Raw genomic sequence first — 18819 nt, 5'->3', positions numbered from 1 at the left:
GTGGAGAGGTTCTCGGGGCAAAGAGTATATTCCTGAGTAAATTATAGCCCTTTGGGTATGGTTTGGTGATGAGGCTGATTCCAGTAGCCTCTGTCTCTCTACATTTTCTCTGAGAGAGATTTTGTTCAGCCTCCTGCTTCTTAATGTCAGTGCCAGCATGACAGAAGTGATAAGAAATTAAAATGCATTGAAAAATCTAGCACCTTGGATCACAACTTCAGAAGCCTTAGAGATGTGTTAAACATTCACCTTTCAGAGGAATGAGATGAGGTGCTTTTTCAGAAAAGTACCTTTTTTGGGGGGCCACAGTGGAAAGAGTATTGGGCTTGGAATGAAGAAGTCCTGGGTTAAAAATCCCTAAGATAATGTATGTGAAGCTCTTTGCAAATATTAAAACTTTATGAAAACATGAAAAAAAATCTCTCCTGATACTTACCAGCGGTGTGACTAAGGGCAAGCCAGTTCACTGCTCTAGACCTCAATTTCCTCACTTATAAAATGGGGATATTTTTAATGTCCACTTCAGAGGGGAGTTGGTATGAGCTTCAAATACAATAATTATATATTTAGTCCCATGAATGTCAATTGATCAGAAGCTAGTGAGGTTTGGGGATTAGAGCATGAAGATCCCTCTGGACCATAGGCTATGTTTATATAGGTTTGTAGGTTATGTTTATACTAAGGAGCTAGGTAGTGTAATAGATAGATGGGACTTGGAAGTCTAGAGGACCTGAGTTCATATTCTGCTTCAGCTACTTACTAGCTGTTTGACCCTGGATAAGTCACTTAACCTCTTTTTTGCCTCAGTTTCCTCATCTGCAAAATGAGGATAATAGCATTTACTTCACAGTTGTGAGGATCAAGTGAGATAATATATGTAAAATGCTATATAAATGCTATTTTTATCATCAGTCTATCCCCTCTACTCCTGCCACCTCAGTGAATTCCCTGAAATGAATGTCCAGAGATTTGGCAGTTGCTTTTGAAGGCTTCATCCTTTTGTCATGGATGTGATACACATCAGTGATGTCAAACTCAAATAGAAGCAGATCCCTGCAGGCCACATAGACTTAGAAAACCACACATTCACATTATCTGTGTTGTATTTTTATTTCTTTTGTTAAATATTTCCCAATTACATTTTAACCTGGTCCAGGCTGCACTTGGGGGTTTTGTGGACCACTCGGTATCTCTGAGTATCTCTCAGTGTCTCATCTCACCTCTGTGGGCCTCACTTTTCTTATTGTAATGAGAGGTTTGGACATAATGACCTCCCACTTCTGCAGTACCATTATTCATATCTCTCACTGTAGAGGAAACCAAGAGTTTGGCTCATCTCTGCCACTTAATCCCTTGGCTAATTCATTCCTTGGAACTTTGGTTACTCAGCAAGTTAGAAACAAACTCTGGGCCTTGCTCTTTGGATGTGTCTGGAGAAAAGACCTCACTCTGTTATTGTTTTAGGCAAAAGCAATAAGGGCTTACTTAATCCAGCTGGGTTTCAGCACTCTGGTTCCTGTGGTGATAGCATTCCAGTTCTGGAAGGGTTGGCATTTTAGAGCCACCTGGACAGCAGCAGGTATACCAAGGCACTGGGAACAATTTCAATTCAGCAGTTCCTAAAGAACCTTCTAAATCAAGGATGCACAACTTGTGGCCAGCATGCCACTTACAGCCCTTGAACTGTTTGCTGGACACCAAAGGATTTTGGGCGGCCCACAAAAAACATAGAGGGCTAAAGTTGTGCAGGCCTGTTCTAAATGAAAACCATTGGGCCCTCTGGAAACTGGGATAGGAATGACTCTGATTTCATCTATGTAGGGAATATCCAGCCCTGCTTCCCAAGTGTAGGAAGCTTTCAATTGAGGGCATATCTCCCACCAATATTGAGAGGTTCAGTGACCTGACCAGGTTTTCCTGGTAGCCCGGCTGCCTCTGGAGCTACAGACACACTTCTCCAATCATTCAGTCAAGTAAGCAACCAACCAAAATGCCTGGTTTTCCCTACAGCCAAGCAGAGACTGCCTTTCTGATTAAGATAAGTGAAAATGGGGGCAGAGCTAGGTGGCGCAATGGATAGAACACTGGCCTTGGATTCAGGACCTGAGTTCAAATATGGACTCAGACACTTAGTAGGTAAGTGGAAGTAATTCTTAGGTTCATGTTCTCCAAATAATCAGTTGCCCCCAATTCCCTGCTTTAGGAAGCAAAGTAAGAGCTTACCATTTGGCCTTCTCTCTCAAACTTAAGTGTGAGACTTGGGTTATGACAGATGACATACATAAGAATAAGATTTCTATGGGAAAGACGTGGGAAATGGCAAACTACTTCTGAATATTCCTCTGGCTTGAGTGATACCTTCAGTTCTGGTTCCCTGTCTACGAAGGTATAATTGCTGGCTACATAATTACGTTCTCAGCAAACGCTTAGGAAGAGTGTTTCATCATGTATTTCTTGGACTGGGTCTCTTTTTCCTCAGCTAAGTCTGCTCTCTCTGCAGTTCAGGTTGCTTCTGGGGATGATTTGGTTGTTTTCTTGTAGAAATAGCTGCATTGTGACCCTGAGCTTGTTCCTAGGCTCTCTGGCTGTAGGGTAGGATTTCCTTAACAAAACAATTACTAACTGAGAATGGATGACATTTCTGTATTTTACAGATGAAGAAACTGAGACAAAGGTTCGGTGATTTGGCCCATGGTCATATAGATAGTATCAGATGGGATTTAAATCTAGTCCAATCCAGCAGGTATTTATTTAGTGCCTATGGTGTGCAAGGCAGTGTGCTGTGCTAGGTTCTGAGGATACAGAGGTCACATCAGAGTCAGTCCTCTCAAAGAACTTAGGTTTTACATTGAGCCTAGATCAGGCCTGCACGAGCCCCAGCTTGTACAGGCCTGGCCTTTGACTCCAAGCCCAGCATTGTGTCGACTGCACCAGGATGGTGGCAACAGCTCCAGAGTGTTAGCTCCTTCAGGAGGTTGTAAATTACTTGAACACAGAGAGATGTTAGGGCCTTTTTTTGTCTTTGCATCCTCAGCTTCTAGGATAGCGGTTGGCACATAGTAGGCACTAAACGACATCATATCTTTTGTCGACAGTATTCAGGAAGATACATATTATCATCTTGGCAGGGCAGAACCAGAACTGAGTAGAGTTGTCAGCAAGTAACAAGGACTGGGAATTCAAGCTTCTCTCCCACAAATGCCAGGCAGTTTACTAACTTAGGGACAAACTTTCCAAACCCCACAAATGCCTGATTAACTACAAAGGGAGGCTGGGAACAAAGCTCCTTTGTGATTTTTGTTTTTAGCCTGGCATGTGATAAGGGGAGGGCACAGTGTGGGGGCAGGAGCAGGGTGTTGATGCATCAGGAAGAGAACAACCATCAAAAAAAATTGTATCTCCCTGTTTTTTTCTCTCCCCCCTCAGCTCTACGAACTGCAGGATTTCGAAATGGTAGTTTGGCAAACCGACCCAGCGCTCCATTTAGAAGCAATGTTTATCAGCCCACTGAGATGGCAGTTGTGCTAAATGGTGGGACTGTAAGTATCAAAATGTGATGCTATGGCAGGAAGCTTACATTTGTACAGTCCTGGGGAACAGCTTCATGGGGGATAAATGGCACCGTTTAAACTGCTTGCTCTTTTTAAAAAGACAAAAGCCAAAAATGAGTATGCATGCAATGCTTACATTTTTTCTCTCTCCCTCCACCCCATAGAGTTAAAATAAAATCCACCTGAATTTAGTCAGTTTGTAGTTTAGTTTGAGAATCCTGTTTTCTTGAGACTATTCCAGATCACCAGTGGTCCCTGACAGTATAAATGAGCCTGTAGGTAACCCCCCTACCCCCACCCCAGAATTTTTCCTTTACCCTCAGCCATGTCTGCTGATTCACCTTTTGAGAAAGGCCAGCCAATTCAAAATTATAATTTCTTCCAGATTTATTGATGTTCAGCCTAGCTCAGATTTCCCCCTTCCTCTCTGTCAACCTGTGTGCCTTAGGGTCAGCACAGGGAACTCCCTGGAGAGAGATCCCTAAAGACTTGGGAGAGCGTGCTCACACGGAGGTCACCATTTCCTCCCCTCAGACGTGGTTTGGCCTGTCAGTATGTTAAAGCCTTGCTCTGTTCTCATGGGAAGAATGGGTTAGCTAGCCGATGCCAAACAATCTTTCAAGAGAATGGTCATAGCCATTTTCCTTTTCTGCAATGGCATTCTTTTTCTGTAGCAATCCAGAGAGGAACTCTCATCTCCACATTTAATTTCCAAACATGGCTATATGCTTCTTTAAAAAAACCAAACAAACCATTCATAAGCCTGTTTACACGTCAAGTACATTTCCATTCTTTATATCATGTGCCGATTCCATAACTCAGCCTGATCACAATGGGTCACTAATACAGGTTCTTTGGTGAATGTACACTGGGCACAGGGTCTTAGATTTCATTTAGATGTTTACTCTTCTTTTGCTTTTGAGTGGAACGTCACACAGATTAGTTGGGCAGGGGATCAGAAATAAACAGGATCACAGATTAGCTTTTATGAGGTGTGGGCCTCTTCCTCTAAGTATGCACAGGGCCAAGCTTATGGCCCTCTGCCAAACTAAACTATGTCATGAGTGTTTGGTCTCCATGTCATCGGTAAATATGATTTGGAATCAGGCCTAGGATACCTTGGTTGGTCAATGACTGGTTAAACCCACCTGTTCCTATCCAGCATGGATAAACATGCCACTGAGCAGTAGCTCAAAATGAGGGGAAAGGGTTCGTGGATATAGAATTAAAGAGTCATTTAGGCCATTTTCATGGTGGGGTGGTAAGGAAATGCTTATTAAAGGATAAAGTATTTTGGTTGAAGAAGCTTCACTGAATAAGACAATAAGCCATGTCCACTGTGCTTGCGTTTATTTCGTGAGCTCTGCCTTGTTTGGCCAGTTTGAAAACAACTGCTTACTGAATCATGTCATTCTCCTAATGACTTAATTTCTAACAGTGCATATGTTGACATTGACTTTAGAAAAGCATCAAGTTCATAGTTACGGATTTGTTATCCTTATTTCCAGATCCCAACCGCTCCGCCAAGTTACACTGGAAGACACCTTTGGTGAAAGGCTTTTACAAAGTTCCAGAGAATAAGTATCTCTATTACAGATTTTATTCCCTGGCTGAGTCTTTCTGGGGGAGAAATCAATAACAGTGGCGGGACAAAGTCACTGCTCATCCTGGAGCTTTCAGAATCCCAGATAATGGGGTTTCATGTAAATGTGAACACTGGTGAACTGATAAGCTAACCGCCCACAAAATACCAAACCAACCAACGATTTTGCAAACTATAGCAAAGCTAATTTCCTGTAGAATTAGGCTCACTCTTAAAATGCAACTGGGGAGACCACATCCTCCAAGTGTAGAAGAACCAAAGTCACAGTGACTGCTAAGCAGGCCTGATTTGCTTTCAGTGCAGGTTTCCTTGTAGGGCCTCTCCCAATGGCAAGTGTTGGATCCAGGCTGCCTCCCTCATGAGGTTGGCATTTTATTGCTAAAGCATACAGAGGAGTTTTCCCACTTGCTTGCTAGTTGGTTTATGTGTTGCCAGGGGTCAGAGAGAGTAATTTGTTTATCAGTTTTGTGAGTGTGTATCTGCAGACATAGTTAGATTATGGGGCTTTTATTGAAGGTGGGAGCCCTGGTTAACATTGAGAGAAGTATTGCATTACCTGTGAAAATGCAAGAAACACTATTAGTGAAGGATCCCCCTCCCATTCTGAAGAAGTAAATGGTATCTGGTTGTTGGTTCGTGGATCACATTTAACATGGTGTTGGACTGGTGTTTGTTGTTTATGCCCCATACCTGTGATATTCCCATTAAGAGAACAGACAGGCTCCAAAATGGAGCCAGAGATAGACATGACCTGTGTCATGTGGCACCAGACTAAAGTTCTCAGTGCTATCAAGCTTCTCTCCTCCCATCCCACATCCCCAGAAGCCGACTGAGAACCTGGTGGTGTAAGCATCTTTCTGATTTATCTATATTTTATATCCAAATGTGCCAATGGGGCCACCAGCTCAGAAAGCCAAAGGGATGAGACTTATCAGGTTTGCCACAGACCTATGTGATATGGCTTTCCCAGAGTTCCATAAAATGCTTAGTAATGCAAGAAACTTCTCTGTTCCTTATATCAAGGTAGTAGGACCTCTAAGACACGAACATTTTTGTTTGTGGATTTTTTTGTTTGTTTTTTGGGTTTTGAGATAGAAAAGAGAAGTTTGTTAGATGGTTTTATCTTGGTTAACTGCAAGTTTTCTGAAAGTAGTTATTTTAAAATCCATTACTTCTGTCATAGTTTCCATCTGTCTTGAGCAAATCATCCTGTTATTTAATATTTATTTAGTGCATATCCAACATTAAAAGCATCATGGTCTCCTCATTGTTTAGCCAACATGATCTGCAGCTTTCTTAAATGCCTAAAGCAAGATTTTAACCTGACAGTATTGGATATATAAATGATGATGGGCTCTTTTGCTATATAACACAAGACATAAGAAATCTATTTTCTAGCCTTTAAAAAAAAAAGGTAAGCCACAAAGAACATGGAGAAGGTCAATGGTTGGGGAAAAAATGGTCACTGACTTTATAAATTTATATATCTATGCCGAATAATTATAACAAAACCTCTAATTCTTTGTACACCTGATTTTTGGCTGTGCCCTACAAGCCCTCCACCCTCTGCACAGCATTGAGGGAAATGAGATTGATATTGTCATTCTTGCCTTGATCATCTTATCTTGCAAGTTATTTTTTCTCCCTCTTTGCAAGTTCATTTCCCTTTCTGCCATGCATGTGAAAGGAAAGCATGGCATGAGAGTGTCTGCCCCCGTCACATCTCATCTCCAGTATCAGCCCTGGGAGCATGCGCTTGCTTTTAGACAACCAGACACCTGACTTTAGCCCTTAGTGTGTGTTCGGGAAGGTGATTATTAGATGGTTTGGAAATTTTAAGTATTTGAGGGAGGGGGGATGTTAGAAAAAGGGTGGGGGGCGGGATGTTGCATGCAGAACCCATTATTCTAAAAATAAAGAAATCTAATGCCTCAGTCTAATCCAATTAAAAAGTGTTACACATTCTCGTGCTAGGAAATGGTTACTTATCCCAGCTGTATGAAGTCATTTGGAGTTGTAGAATGCCATCACTGACATTTGCCTGCAAAAAAAAAGTCTCACTTTCAGAAAGAAACCATTAATGATGTAACTTTCCTCTAAGCTGTTATCAAAATGTCTAAGGTGACTATGGCCTAGATGGGAGGAGTGGTTTCTCTTTGTAAATGCTACTGCTGGAAAGTAACATTCACTACAATAAAAAGAAAGTGTTTCTAGTCCTTGGACAATTTTATTTCAGACAGTTATCAGATGTGTTTTTAAGGTTCTGTGTTTGGCAGGGTTTAAAGATGGGAATGAATAAATTGTAATCTGGGGTAGTGGAGTGGTAATCCCAGAAAAGAGAGGATCATTGTTTGCCTAATAACCTCACATGACTCATACGAAGATCTTTGCCTGGCCATAGTCTGTGATAGCAACTGCCCCAGAAAGCAAAGTGTGACAAGGCATCTCCTTTATTCTGGCACCTCCATTTATTATTTGTGTAAATGAGACGTGTTTACTTTTAACTTAACAAGTAGCAGTGATTAGAACACACAGTTGTAAGCACAAATTATGAATCTCTCAGCATTAAGTTATCAGAAGCCATTCCGGGGCCATAAAAGCCACCGGGTCCCTCTCGGTATAAGACTGGATGCATCCCAGTTTTCCTCTGCCTGCAGATGGGGGGGGGGGAGGCGGCAGGGCAGGAACAGAATTCTGAGACCCTACGGCACTTTCAAACTTTGTGATGAAATGTTACAGTGTTTAAAATGTGGCTATTCCATGGTTTAAGAGAAATCAGATGAAGCTGCGGCCTCTGGGCACCCCCTTGATTCTGGAAAAAGGCACTGCTTAATTGTCTTTGAAAGGGTGCCTTTTTCACGCAGAATTAACTAGGTTCTTTTCTTGGTTGGTGACAGCTGAGTTTGGTGCCTCGGGCCTAACCAAAAGCTGTACAAAAAGGGAACATTGTAGTTTTTATAATCAAACAATTTGATTATTATTATTATACCAGCTTACAGGATTACCCAGCAGGTGCTTTTTATTAATTGATTAAGAACAGAAGCTCACTTTTGATAGATAATATATATTTATTAAATGTATTAATGTGTGTTTTCTAATGTACTTTCCCCCTCCCTCCCTCCCCTGCTGGTGCCCGTTGCATACTTAAAAAGAACGTCTTTAAAGAATTTTCAAGACAATCAATGTGTACCATAAATGACTGTATATAAGAATACAAATTAAGAAGGTTGTAAAGCATGGGCAGATATGTTTTATTTTCAAAATGCTGTTCTTAACAAAAAATAAAGGCTTTACTATTTACGTACAATGTTTGTTGTAACTTGTTAAAACGGCCTAACAAAGTTTTTCTTCATAATCCGGCTCTATGGCTGTTCTCAGGACTTTAGATTTAGTGACCTCAAACACTGCAGATCAGAGAGTGAATGTGGACTTATTATTAATTTCAGCAGGAAACTAAAGACCTCTCTACCATATCTTTGGCCTAGAGGTTTGAGCTGAAAACTCACTCTGGTCTCCTCTTTTCATTGCTTGTATTTGCACTCCTGTAGGTTCTAGTGAATGTTAAGGATTGTCATGACCCAAAAATACTGTTCTCCTTTGAAATTAAGTACTGCAAAGGAATTGAAAATGAGCAGATATTTGCAAAAGACTGTAGCTTCAGCTAAAGAAAACCCAGAATTCCCAGGTTTGGGATCAGTTTAAAAATGAATCTTTGGAATTGCAACTAAGTAGTTCACAAAAGGTGGGGAAACAGATTTGAATGCATAAGAGAACAAGAAAATAGTGCATTATCTATTAGGACTAGGGAATGGGCAGCTAGAGTACCAACTGCATTTCAAAGCAGTTTTGTACTCCAGGAGGGAAACATCTGGACCAGTGACTAAAAGGGAAATACACAGTTTGTGGGGAAAGCTCCAGAGAATAATGAGAGTAAGTTTGTACATAATCGACTATACCTACATATAAAGCTGTGTTTTTGATGTGTTCACCAGTAACGCTTAATGTTGCCCAACATACAAAGAACATTTATGTCTGAGACTTGAGAATGCAAGAGGCAGATACCGTTTATTTGTTCAGGGCATCTATAATGGTGCTTGTCTCAGGCTGCAGATTGGGAGGCTGTTCTTCATCCTCTAATGTGCATTTCACTGTAACAGAAAGAAGATTCATTAAAAGAGACTTTGGGAAAACACTCTAATAAGGATACTGCAAATATAAGGGATGATTCTTAAGGTATGCTCTTATATTGGGAATGGGAACTTTATGGACTGCCTACCATCAAAAGTTTAAAACATTATCATATCCAAAAACCCCAAACTGAGTTTGTTTCCCAGATTCATTTCAGGGGAAGGTCAAAAGTGTTATTTTCAGGTCTTGTAGCTTTGAGGAAGTTTTACTGAAATATGGCAGTTTTCAGTTTCATAGCTCAACACATCCCACCCCCAAAGAGTCAAAATGAGGACATCACTGAGGACAACAACAAGGTCAATGGAGATTCATTTCTTGTATGTCACAGTCTGGGCAAGAATATGATCCAGGTGATTTCCCCTGTTCTGCCAAACAGGAAAGATAGCTAAAGACAGAGTTGAGTTGTCTGTGAAAGTAATCAATCCTGAACAAATACAAGCCGCCTCACAACCCTCCAAAAAGGGGGAAAATCTGAGAAAATGAAGCCCAACTGAAAATTAACTCTTGTTACTCTGCGCTTCAGGTACCATTTTTGCCTGCCCATTATTGTTAATACAAAAAAAAAGTTACTGTGTGCCCTTCTTTGTAGATGAGGGCACTGTTTATAAAGACAGAGTATTTATTTTCCCCTAGTAAGGAGGAATTGTCGTTATCCATACTATCTGGTTCCCCTGCAGGATGCATCTTGGGTGAATGGGCATGGCGTACGGCTATGAAGCATAGGTGAGTAGTACTGCTTTTTAGCCTGTCCGTATTTCAGCCTATATGTCAGACCCCTGACATTAGTGTTAAGAGCAACGTAGGCAAGCCCACTGAGCTAACTGACCTCAGTAAGCTGTCCTACAATGCTAAAGGGTTCAGAAAAACCTATCCTTGGAAATAGCTATGCTGAGATAACAAGCTGGGAAGAGAATGAGTGGCACAGGCTTTGAATGCCTTTGCTACTATGATTTATATGTCATATGACTGGACATTACCCTGGATTTTTGATCTGCTTGACTTCTATTGAAGTCATTGTGAGTTCCACTGCTAAATTCCTACACAGCTTTTTTTCTGTGAATTTGTTAAAGTGAATAGAATTAAAACATCTTCTTGGACATTTTGAACATTGTTATCCGTCATGTAGTTAAAGACAGTCTAACAAGAACGCTAATCTCCAGTTGTTGTGTATAGACTGGCTTCTCAGTTTTCTGGTCATCTTTATACACTCATATATAGTCACAAGCTTAATCCACGAAGCAACACTGGGTCCAGCTGGCCTTTCTACATATGCTTAACCAAGCCCCAATTTTTTCAGCTTGTGTACAAGAATACAGGCAGACATTAAATTGTCTAGGATTCCGAAAAATTGATCTACTTTGGGAAACAAGGAAATAGCAAATACTTAGAGTTGTACTTTATTTGAAAGAGATCTGTATTCAGGTCTTTGCTAAGCTACAGAGTCAGAGAATTTCAAACCAATAGGGAACTTTTAAATGAGGAGAGTGGGGAAGGGGAGGATAATGAATATTAAATTAGCATTACATCTAATTTTTTTTTTGTATTTAAGAGATATAAAGAATCACACCCAATTTCTAGATCATGGTCAGAAAGAAAATCTATTAAGAGGAAGGTTAGAAGCATATCATTACATGGGGTCTCCCAATGGTGTACCGATGTGTACACATCTATTTTGGCTGATCTCCTCAGATGTGATTATTGCAAAATCAGAATTGAAACGGATTTAGAGATCATTTAGTCCAGAGGTGTCAAACATGAGGCCTGAACACTCTGGAATGAGCTCAAACCAGATGAAAATGTAACTGGGGAATGTCTAACAAAATAAAAACATAATAAAATATAGATAATATTACATTTTAAAACTAAGACAGTATGTGGCCCACAGAGACTCATATTCAGTTTAGTGGCTCTCATTCCTATTTGAGTTTAGTATCACTGATATAGTTCAACCCGATGCATGAACCCCTTTTACAGTGTCCCCTTCAAGTGATCCTCTAGCTTCCGCTTGGACATTTCTAACATCAAGGAATTGCCATTAGGATCTCTGGAAGAAGCAACTGTTGATATTTTTGTTGTTACAATAGGTAGACATGCCAAATTTGGATAAGTCATGAAGTATTTGGGTTCTTAGCATTCTTCAGCTAGTCTATTTATCATGCCTTTTACTCTAGGAAATAAAAACTGTGTCCAGCATGAAAACTGAAAAAACAAAACAAAAATGAACTGAGTTGGTCAGTGAGTTCCCTGGTTTATCTTTTCTTTGAACTTTTGAAATCTTTTCTCTAAATCGAGAGTGTGCACCAAACTGACCAGTTTTCCCTTTTTTATTTGTAACAGTCTGAAATAGTCACTTTCTCCCAAGGTTCCTGTCCTTTCTATTTTGGTAATCGTGTTCTTCGTATTGAGTAGAACCAAGTCCAGCAGAGCAGTTCTCTTGGATTCCTGCTCTGCCTTTGAAGTATGAAATTGTTATTAATGCAAGCTAAGCATTTATCAGCTGCTCTGATTCGAACAGAGCATTCCAGCAGAGAAAAAGCTAAAGAACACAACATTGAGGACAAGCATTTTTAAGAAATAGAAGGAGGATGAGAAGCCAGCATAGCAGACAAAGAAGAAAGAGTGAGCAGAGCGAGTACTGAGTTTGGATTCAGAAGGCTTCCAAGTTCAATTTCTGTTATTTTGTTACCATGTGACCTCAGGCAAATCACTTCACCTTTCTAGGCCTCATTTACTTCAGGTGATGAGCTGGCCTAGAGTAGGACCAGTCCTCCTACTACACAATGGACAAGGGTCCTTTCAACCTTAATCTGTTTTTTTAATTAATTAATTAATTTTGATTTATCAACAATCACTTCCATAAGCTTTTGAGTTTTAAATTTTTCTCCCCCCCCCTCTACCTCCCTCCCCAAGACATCGTGCAATCTGATATAGGCTCTACATATACATTCCTGTTAAACAAATTTTCACATTAATGATGTTAGAACCAATAGGAGGAACCACCAGAAAGAGGAAACAAAACAACAGAAGGAAAAAATAGCAAATAGTATGCTTCGACCTGCATTCAAACTCCATAGTTCTCTCTTTGGATGTGGATAGCATTTTCCATCATGGGACCTTTAGAGATGTCTTAGATCCTTGCATTGCTAAGAAAGGCTAAGTCTGTCAACGTTAGTCATCTCACAATGTGTATAATGTTCTCTTGGCTCTGCTCACTTCACTTAGCATCAGTCCATACAAAGTCTTTCCAGGTGTTTCTGAAGTCCACCTGCTCATCATTTCTTACAACACAATAGTAAATTTCATTACATTCATATACCACAACTTGTTCAGCCATTCCCCAATTGATGGGCATCCCCTCAATTTCCAATTCTTTGCCACCACAAAAAGAGCTGCTATAAATATTTTTGTACATGTGGGTCCTTTTCCCATTTGGATGATCTCTTTGGGATACAGCCCTAGAAGTGCTATTGCTGGGTCAAAGGGTATGCACATTTTTATAGCCCTTTGGGCATTGTTCCAAATTGCTCTCCGGAATGGTTGGATCAGTTCACAACCCCACCAACCATGCATTAGTCTTCAAAATGGTTGGATCATAAAATCTCAATTTAAAGAAGCCTTCCCCAATCCCACTTAATTCTGGTACCTTTTTTCTTTAATGCCAATTTTGCCTATCTATTTTTTGTCTGTACACAGTTGTGAGCATGTGAGCTCTTTAAGAGCAAAGTTTGTCTTCTGACTTTCATTGTGTCCCCAGTGCTTAGCTCAGTACCTGGCCCATGGTAGGTCCCTAACAAATGTTTATTGACTGCCTGACTGACTAGATCCTTGTTATTTATCATCTGTGCACTGCTCCTCCCCAACAAGTAGAATAACTAGCTTATAGCCTTCTCTCTTCCAATCCCTGGCCCCTCTTCAAATAACCTAGACTTCCAGGTCCTCAACCTCCTCAATTCCTATGATCTCTATCTTCAAACTACTTTTAACTTTCACAAAAGAGTCCAACTATAAATTGGCTTCAAGTGCTGAAATTCCTAATTATGGCATTGGAAGTTATACGTAGGAAGGGACTGGTTTTGCTGCTCCCCTAGTTTTTTTTTTTTAAGGCTGTTGGGGTTAAGTGACTTGCCCAGGGTCATACAACTAGTGTCAAGTGTCTGGTCTGAGGCCACATCTGAATCCAGGTCCTCCTGACTCCCAGGCTGATGCTCTGTTCACTGTACCACCTAGCTGCCTCTCTCCCCTAGTTTTTTATGAATTAGAAAAAGGATGTGGAAAATAGATTCTTAACCTTTGTCATGTCATGGACCCTTTGGCTTTTGGGTGAAGCCTATGGGACCCTTCTCTGAATAATGTTTTTAAATACATAAAATTAAATTCATCGAATTACAAAGGAAACCAAAAGTTAGTGAAAATAAAAAATGTAATTTTGTTCCTATCCAAGCTCACAGAGATTCCCTGCTATCAATCCATGGGCCCTGGACAATAAACCATTTTTATGGAATTGTATTTGTTGCCTTCCAGATGAAAAGCTTTTTTGCCATCACAGTGAAATTATTTTCTTTCCCTGGCTCACAACTGCCAGAAGCCACTAGCCATGGCACAACCACATTAATAACTGTGGATGGTAAACACTGAACATTTTTCTTCCATTTCCCAGGTGGTTCCTCCCACCCTGTAGGCTTTCTTGTTTACTTTTTTTTTTTAAATTCATGCCATATTCCTTAGGGGATTAAACATCACTTTGGCTAACAGTCTATGAGAGTGTAGAACACCCTACATTTCTTTGTTCTACTGTAGGCTCCTGCAGGATGCTTTGAAGAAAGAAAGCTGTTAACTTCACATTTAGTTTTTGGCAGAGGGACAGGTGCCACCTTTTGCTTGCTGCATGTCTTGGTGCCTTTCTATCAGCAATAATGAAGCCAATTCAAGAAGGGCTGTGATGAGAGAAGAGCTAAGAAACCCTGAAAGAGAAAGAGGAGCCAGATGAACAGCTGAGACTAGCAGGATATGGGTACTACCACAACTATGCATGATAATAAGATGATAACAAAACCTAAATGATTAAGGCCATTATTTCCCCAGAGGTCAATATGCGACCTGTTAATTTACATTAATCACAAAACAAAACAAAAAAAACTAGTCATAAAATAAAGGTTACTTCAAACCTAACTATCAGAGCAGAAATTCAAATGCAGAGGGTTCAAAAGCCAAGACATGAATTGTTTGGAATGGGCAGGGAAGACTGACTGAGCAATAAATAAATAAATTTTAAAAATAAAATAAATATAATAAAATAATTTTAAAAATTGATTTTAAATTTTATTTTTAATTTATTTTAATAAATTAATAAATTTATTTATCTTAAATTAAATTTTAATTTTAAATTAATTTTTAAAATAAAATAATCTAAAAGATTTTTAAAAGATTAAAAAAATGAAAAAATAAAGTAAAATGCCGTATACACATGTAAAAACTGCTGTTCAAATGGAAAAAGCTAATAATGGTCCTACAGAAAAAACAAGGAAATATACTTCCTGCTTTTCCACAGAAAGGTGAGGAACTTGGAGAGCAACATGTTGCATATTTTGGCAGATACAGTCACCTTATTTGTTTCTTCTTTAAAAGGAAGAGTTAATGGTGGAGGGAAGTAAGGAAAGAGGAAGGAGGATGATAACAAGAAATAATTGATATAAACACAAAAGGCCCTAATAAAACTTATTTAGGGAATTTAAAAAAAGATTAAAATAAAAAATACTGTCCAGCTAAAGACCAAAGGGGAGGCATTAAAAACAAATCAAAAGAATAGCTAAAATGATCTTGGTGCAGTATTCAGTTAGGTGGAAAGGTCGGGAATTAATTATATCAAAACCATCAAATCTGTCTTGTAAAAGGTTGAGAAAAGCTATAAGTAGGTCCACATGAAAAGTTAAGTCAAACAGTTTTGAACAGGAGTAATCAGATTTTTATACAACATTATTAGCAAAATGTCTTGCTGGACAAATTCCTGGAACAATAATGTATTGCCCCAAACAACATGATGAACTACATAGGTGACTTATAGTAATATTAGTTCCCTCACCAGGGCTGGGGAAGTTGTGTCCTCAGGCTCCCCACCCCTGGTTAGCCTAAAAGCCAAATAGGAGAATGTTGTACACAGTAACAGCCACGTTGTGAGATGACTAACGTTGATAGACTTAGCCCTTCTTAGCAATGCAAGGATCTAAGACATCTCTAAAGGTCCCATGATGGAAAATGCTATCCACATCCAAAGAGAGAACGATGGAGTTTGAATGCCGATCAAAGTATACTATTTGCTACTTTTTTTTCTTCTGTTTTGTTTTATTTTCTCTTTCTTGTGGTTCCTCCTATTGGTTCTAATTCTTCTTTACAACATCATTAATGTGAAAATATGTTTAATAGGAATGTACATGTAGAGCCTATATCAGATTGAATGCCATCTTGGGGAGGAAGGGGGAAGGGAGGGGGAGAAAATTTAAAATTCAAAAGCTTATGGAAGTGATTGTTGAAAATTAAAAATAAATTAATTTAAAAAAATGCTAGCTAGAGCAATAAAACAAAAGAAATTGAAGGAATAAAAATAGACAATGAGGAAACAAAACTATCTTTGCTGATGATATGATGGTATACTTAAAGAACCCTAGAGAATCAACTTAAAAACTAGTTGAAACAATCAACAACTTTTGCAAAGTTGCAGAATATAAAATAAACCCACATCAGCATTTCTATATATTACCAACAAAAGCCAAGAAGAGGTAGAAAGAGAAATTATATTTAAAATAACTGTAGACAATATAAAATACTTGGGAGCCAAGACAAAACCAGGGACTATAAGAACACAATTACAGAACACTTTTCACACGAGTACAGATCTAAACAATTGGAGAAATATTAATTGCTTATGGTAGCTTGAGTCAATATAATAAAAACAACAATTCTACTAAAATTAATTTACTAATTCAATACTATACCAACCAAAGTACCAAACAAGTATTTTATAGATCTAGAAAAAAAATTAAAAATTCATCTGTGGAACAAACAGTCAAAAATATCAAGAAAATCAATGAACAAAAAAATGTGAAGGAGGCAACCTGACCGTACCAGATTTCAAAATATATTACAAAGTAGTAATCATCAAAACAATCTGGTACTGGCTAAGAAATAGAGTGGTGGATCAGTGGAATAGATTAGGTACACAATACACAATAGTAAGTTACCATAGTAATCTAGTGCTTGATAAATTCTGATATCCAAGCTTTGTGGGCAAGAACTTACCATTTGACAAAAATTGCTGGGAAAACCTAGAAACCAGTTTGGCAAAAATTAGGCATAGACAGATATCTTACACCATATATCAAGATAAGGTCAAAACAGGTAGATGATTTAGACATAAAGGGTTATATCATAAGTAAATTAGAGGAACAGGGAAAAAATGTATCTATCAGAACTATGGATGAGGGAAGACTTTATGACCAAACAAGAGAAAGAGAGGATTACAAGAAGTAAAATGGGCAATTTTGATTGCATGAAATTAAAAAGCCATTCCCCAATTGATGGGCACCTCCTCAGTTTCCAGTTCTTGGCCATCACAAACAGAGCTGCTATAAATATTTTTGAACATGTGGCTCCTTTTCCTTTTTTTATGATCTCCTGGAAGTGCACAAAGAAAACCAATGTAGTCAAAGTTAAGAGAAAGGCAGAAAACTGGGGTAGAAAGCTTTTCATCAAGTTTCTCTGCTAAAGATTCCATTGCTCAAATATATAAGGAACTGACCCAAATTTACAAAAATTAGAGCCACCCTCCAATTGATAAATGGTCAAAGGATATGAAGAGGCAGTTTTCAGAAGAAATCAAAGCTATCAAGAGTCATAGAAAAAAATACTCTAAATTAGAGAAATACAAGTTAAAACAACTTTGAGGTACCACCTCACACCTATCAGATTTGCTAAAGTGACAGAAAAAGAAAATGACAAAATGCTGAAGGGATTTGGAAAAATTGGGACACTAATGCACTGTTGGTGGAGTTGTTATCTGGTTCAATCATTCTGGAGAACAATTGGGAACTATGCCTAAAGAGCTATAAAACTGCTTACCCTTTGACCCAGCAATACCACTACTAGGTCTGTATCCCAAAGAGATCAAAGAAAAGGGGAAAGTATATATTTGTACAAAAATATAGCAGCTCTTTTTGTGGTGGCAAAGAACTGGAAATCGAGGGGATGACCATCAGTTGGGGAATGGCTGAACAAGCTGTGGTATATGCTTATAATGGAATATTATTGTGCTATAAAAATGATGAGCAGGATACTTTCAGAAAAAAACCTTGGAAGACATATGAACTGCTGATGCAAAGTGAAATAAGTAGAACCAGGAAAACACTGAACTCAGAAACAGCAATACTTAAGGATGGTCAATAGTAAAAGACTTAGCTACTCTGATCAAGACAAGGACAGTTCCAAAGACCTCTTTTTGTGGTGGCAAAGAATTGGAAATTGAGAAGATGCCCATCAATTAGGGAAAGGCTGAACAAGTTGTGGTATATGAATGTAATGAAATACTAATGTTCCATAAGAAATGATGAGCAGGTGGACTTCAGAAAAAACTTGGAAAGACATGAACTGATGCTGAGTGAAGTGAGCAGAATCAGGAGAACACTGTACACAGTAACAGCAACATTGATAGACAACTTTTCTCAGCAATACAAGGATCTAAGATAATTCCAAAAGACTCATGATAGAAAATGCTATCCACATTCAGAGAGAGAATTATGGAGGCTGAAAGCAGATTGAAGCATACTATTTTCTCTCTCTATTTTTTTTGTTTTTTCTTTCTTGTGGTTTTTCCCTTTGGTTATAATTCTTTACAACATGACTAATGTGGAAATATGTTTAATATGATTGTACATGTGGAGCCAATATCAGATTGCATGACATTTTGGGGAGAGGGGAATGGAGGGAGGGGTAGAAAATTTAGAATCAAAATCTTATGGAAGTGAATGTTGAAAACTAAAAACAAATAAATAAAATTTTTAAAAAGAGCTGCTATAAATATCTTTGTACATGTGGGTCCTTTTCCCTTTTTTATGATATCTTTGGGATACAGACCTAGTAGTGCTGTTATTGCTGGATCAAAGGGTATGCACATACAAAGGTATGCCCTTTGGGCATAATTCCAAATTGCTCTCCAGAATGGCTGGATCAGTTTACAATTCCACCAACAATGTATTAGTGTTTCAATTTTCCCACATCTTCTCCAGCATTTATCATTTTCCTTTTTTGTCATATTAGCCAATCTGATAGATGTGAGGTGGTACCTCAGAGTTATTTTAATTTGCATTTCTCTAATCAATAGTGATTTAGAGCATTTTTTTCATGTGACTATAAATAGCTTTAATTTCTTCATCTGAAAACTGCCTGTTCATATCCTTTGACCATTTTTCAGTTGGGGAATGACCTGTA

At 38.7% G+C, this 18819-nt stretch overlaps 2 protein-coding genes across 3 annotated transcripts in view; one reads left to right on the top strand and one right to left on the bottom strand.

The window, feature by feature from the left end:
- Positions 1 to 8461, top strand: part of GPRC5B (G protein-coupled receptor class C group 5 member B) — a 28938-nt gene extending 20477 nt beyond the window's left edge. For both annotated transcript variants that reach the window (XM_020965237.2, XM_020965239.2), the window contains exons 3-4: positions 3427 to 3539; positions 5060 to 8461. In XM_020965237.2, the coding sequence (XP_020820896.1) occupies positions 3427 to 3539; positions 5060 to 5104 (158 nt within the window). In that variant the 3' untranslated portion in view covers positions 5105 to 8461. The remainder of the gene's footprint in view (positions 1 to 3426; positions 3540 to 5059) is intronic.
- Positions 8462 to 9030: 569 nt separating this feature from the next.
- The window catches only part of IQCK (IQ motif containing K), a 113776-nt gene continuing 103987 nt past the window's right edge, over positions 9031 to 18819 (bottom strand). The window contains exon 9 of the mRNA XM_020965242.2: positions 9031 to 9302. Within this exon, the coding sequence (XP_020820901.1) occupies positions 9220 to 9302 (83 nt within the window). The 3' untranslated portion in view covers positions 9031 to 9219. The remainder of the gene's footprint in view (positions 9303 to 18819) is intronic.

Source organism: Phascolarctos cinereus, unplaced genomic scaffold, assembly GCF_003287225.1.
Source record: "Phascolarctos cinereus isolate Bilbo 61053 unplaced genomic scaffold, phaCin_HiC Scaffold_4;HRSCAF=312, whole genome shotgun sequence".
Lineage (NCBI taxonomy): Eukaryota > Metazoa > Chordata > Mammalia > Diprotodontia > Phascolarctidae > Phascolarctos > Phascolarctos cinereus.
Note: the sequence above shows the minus strand (reverse complement) of the source record. Positions and strands in the feature narration are given on the sequence as shown.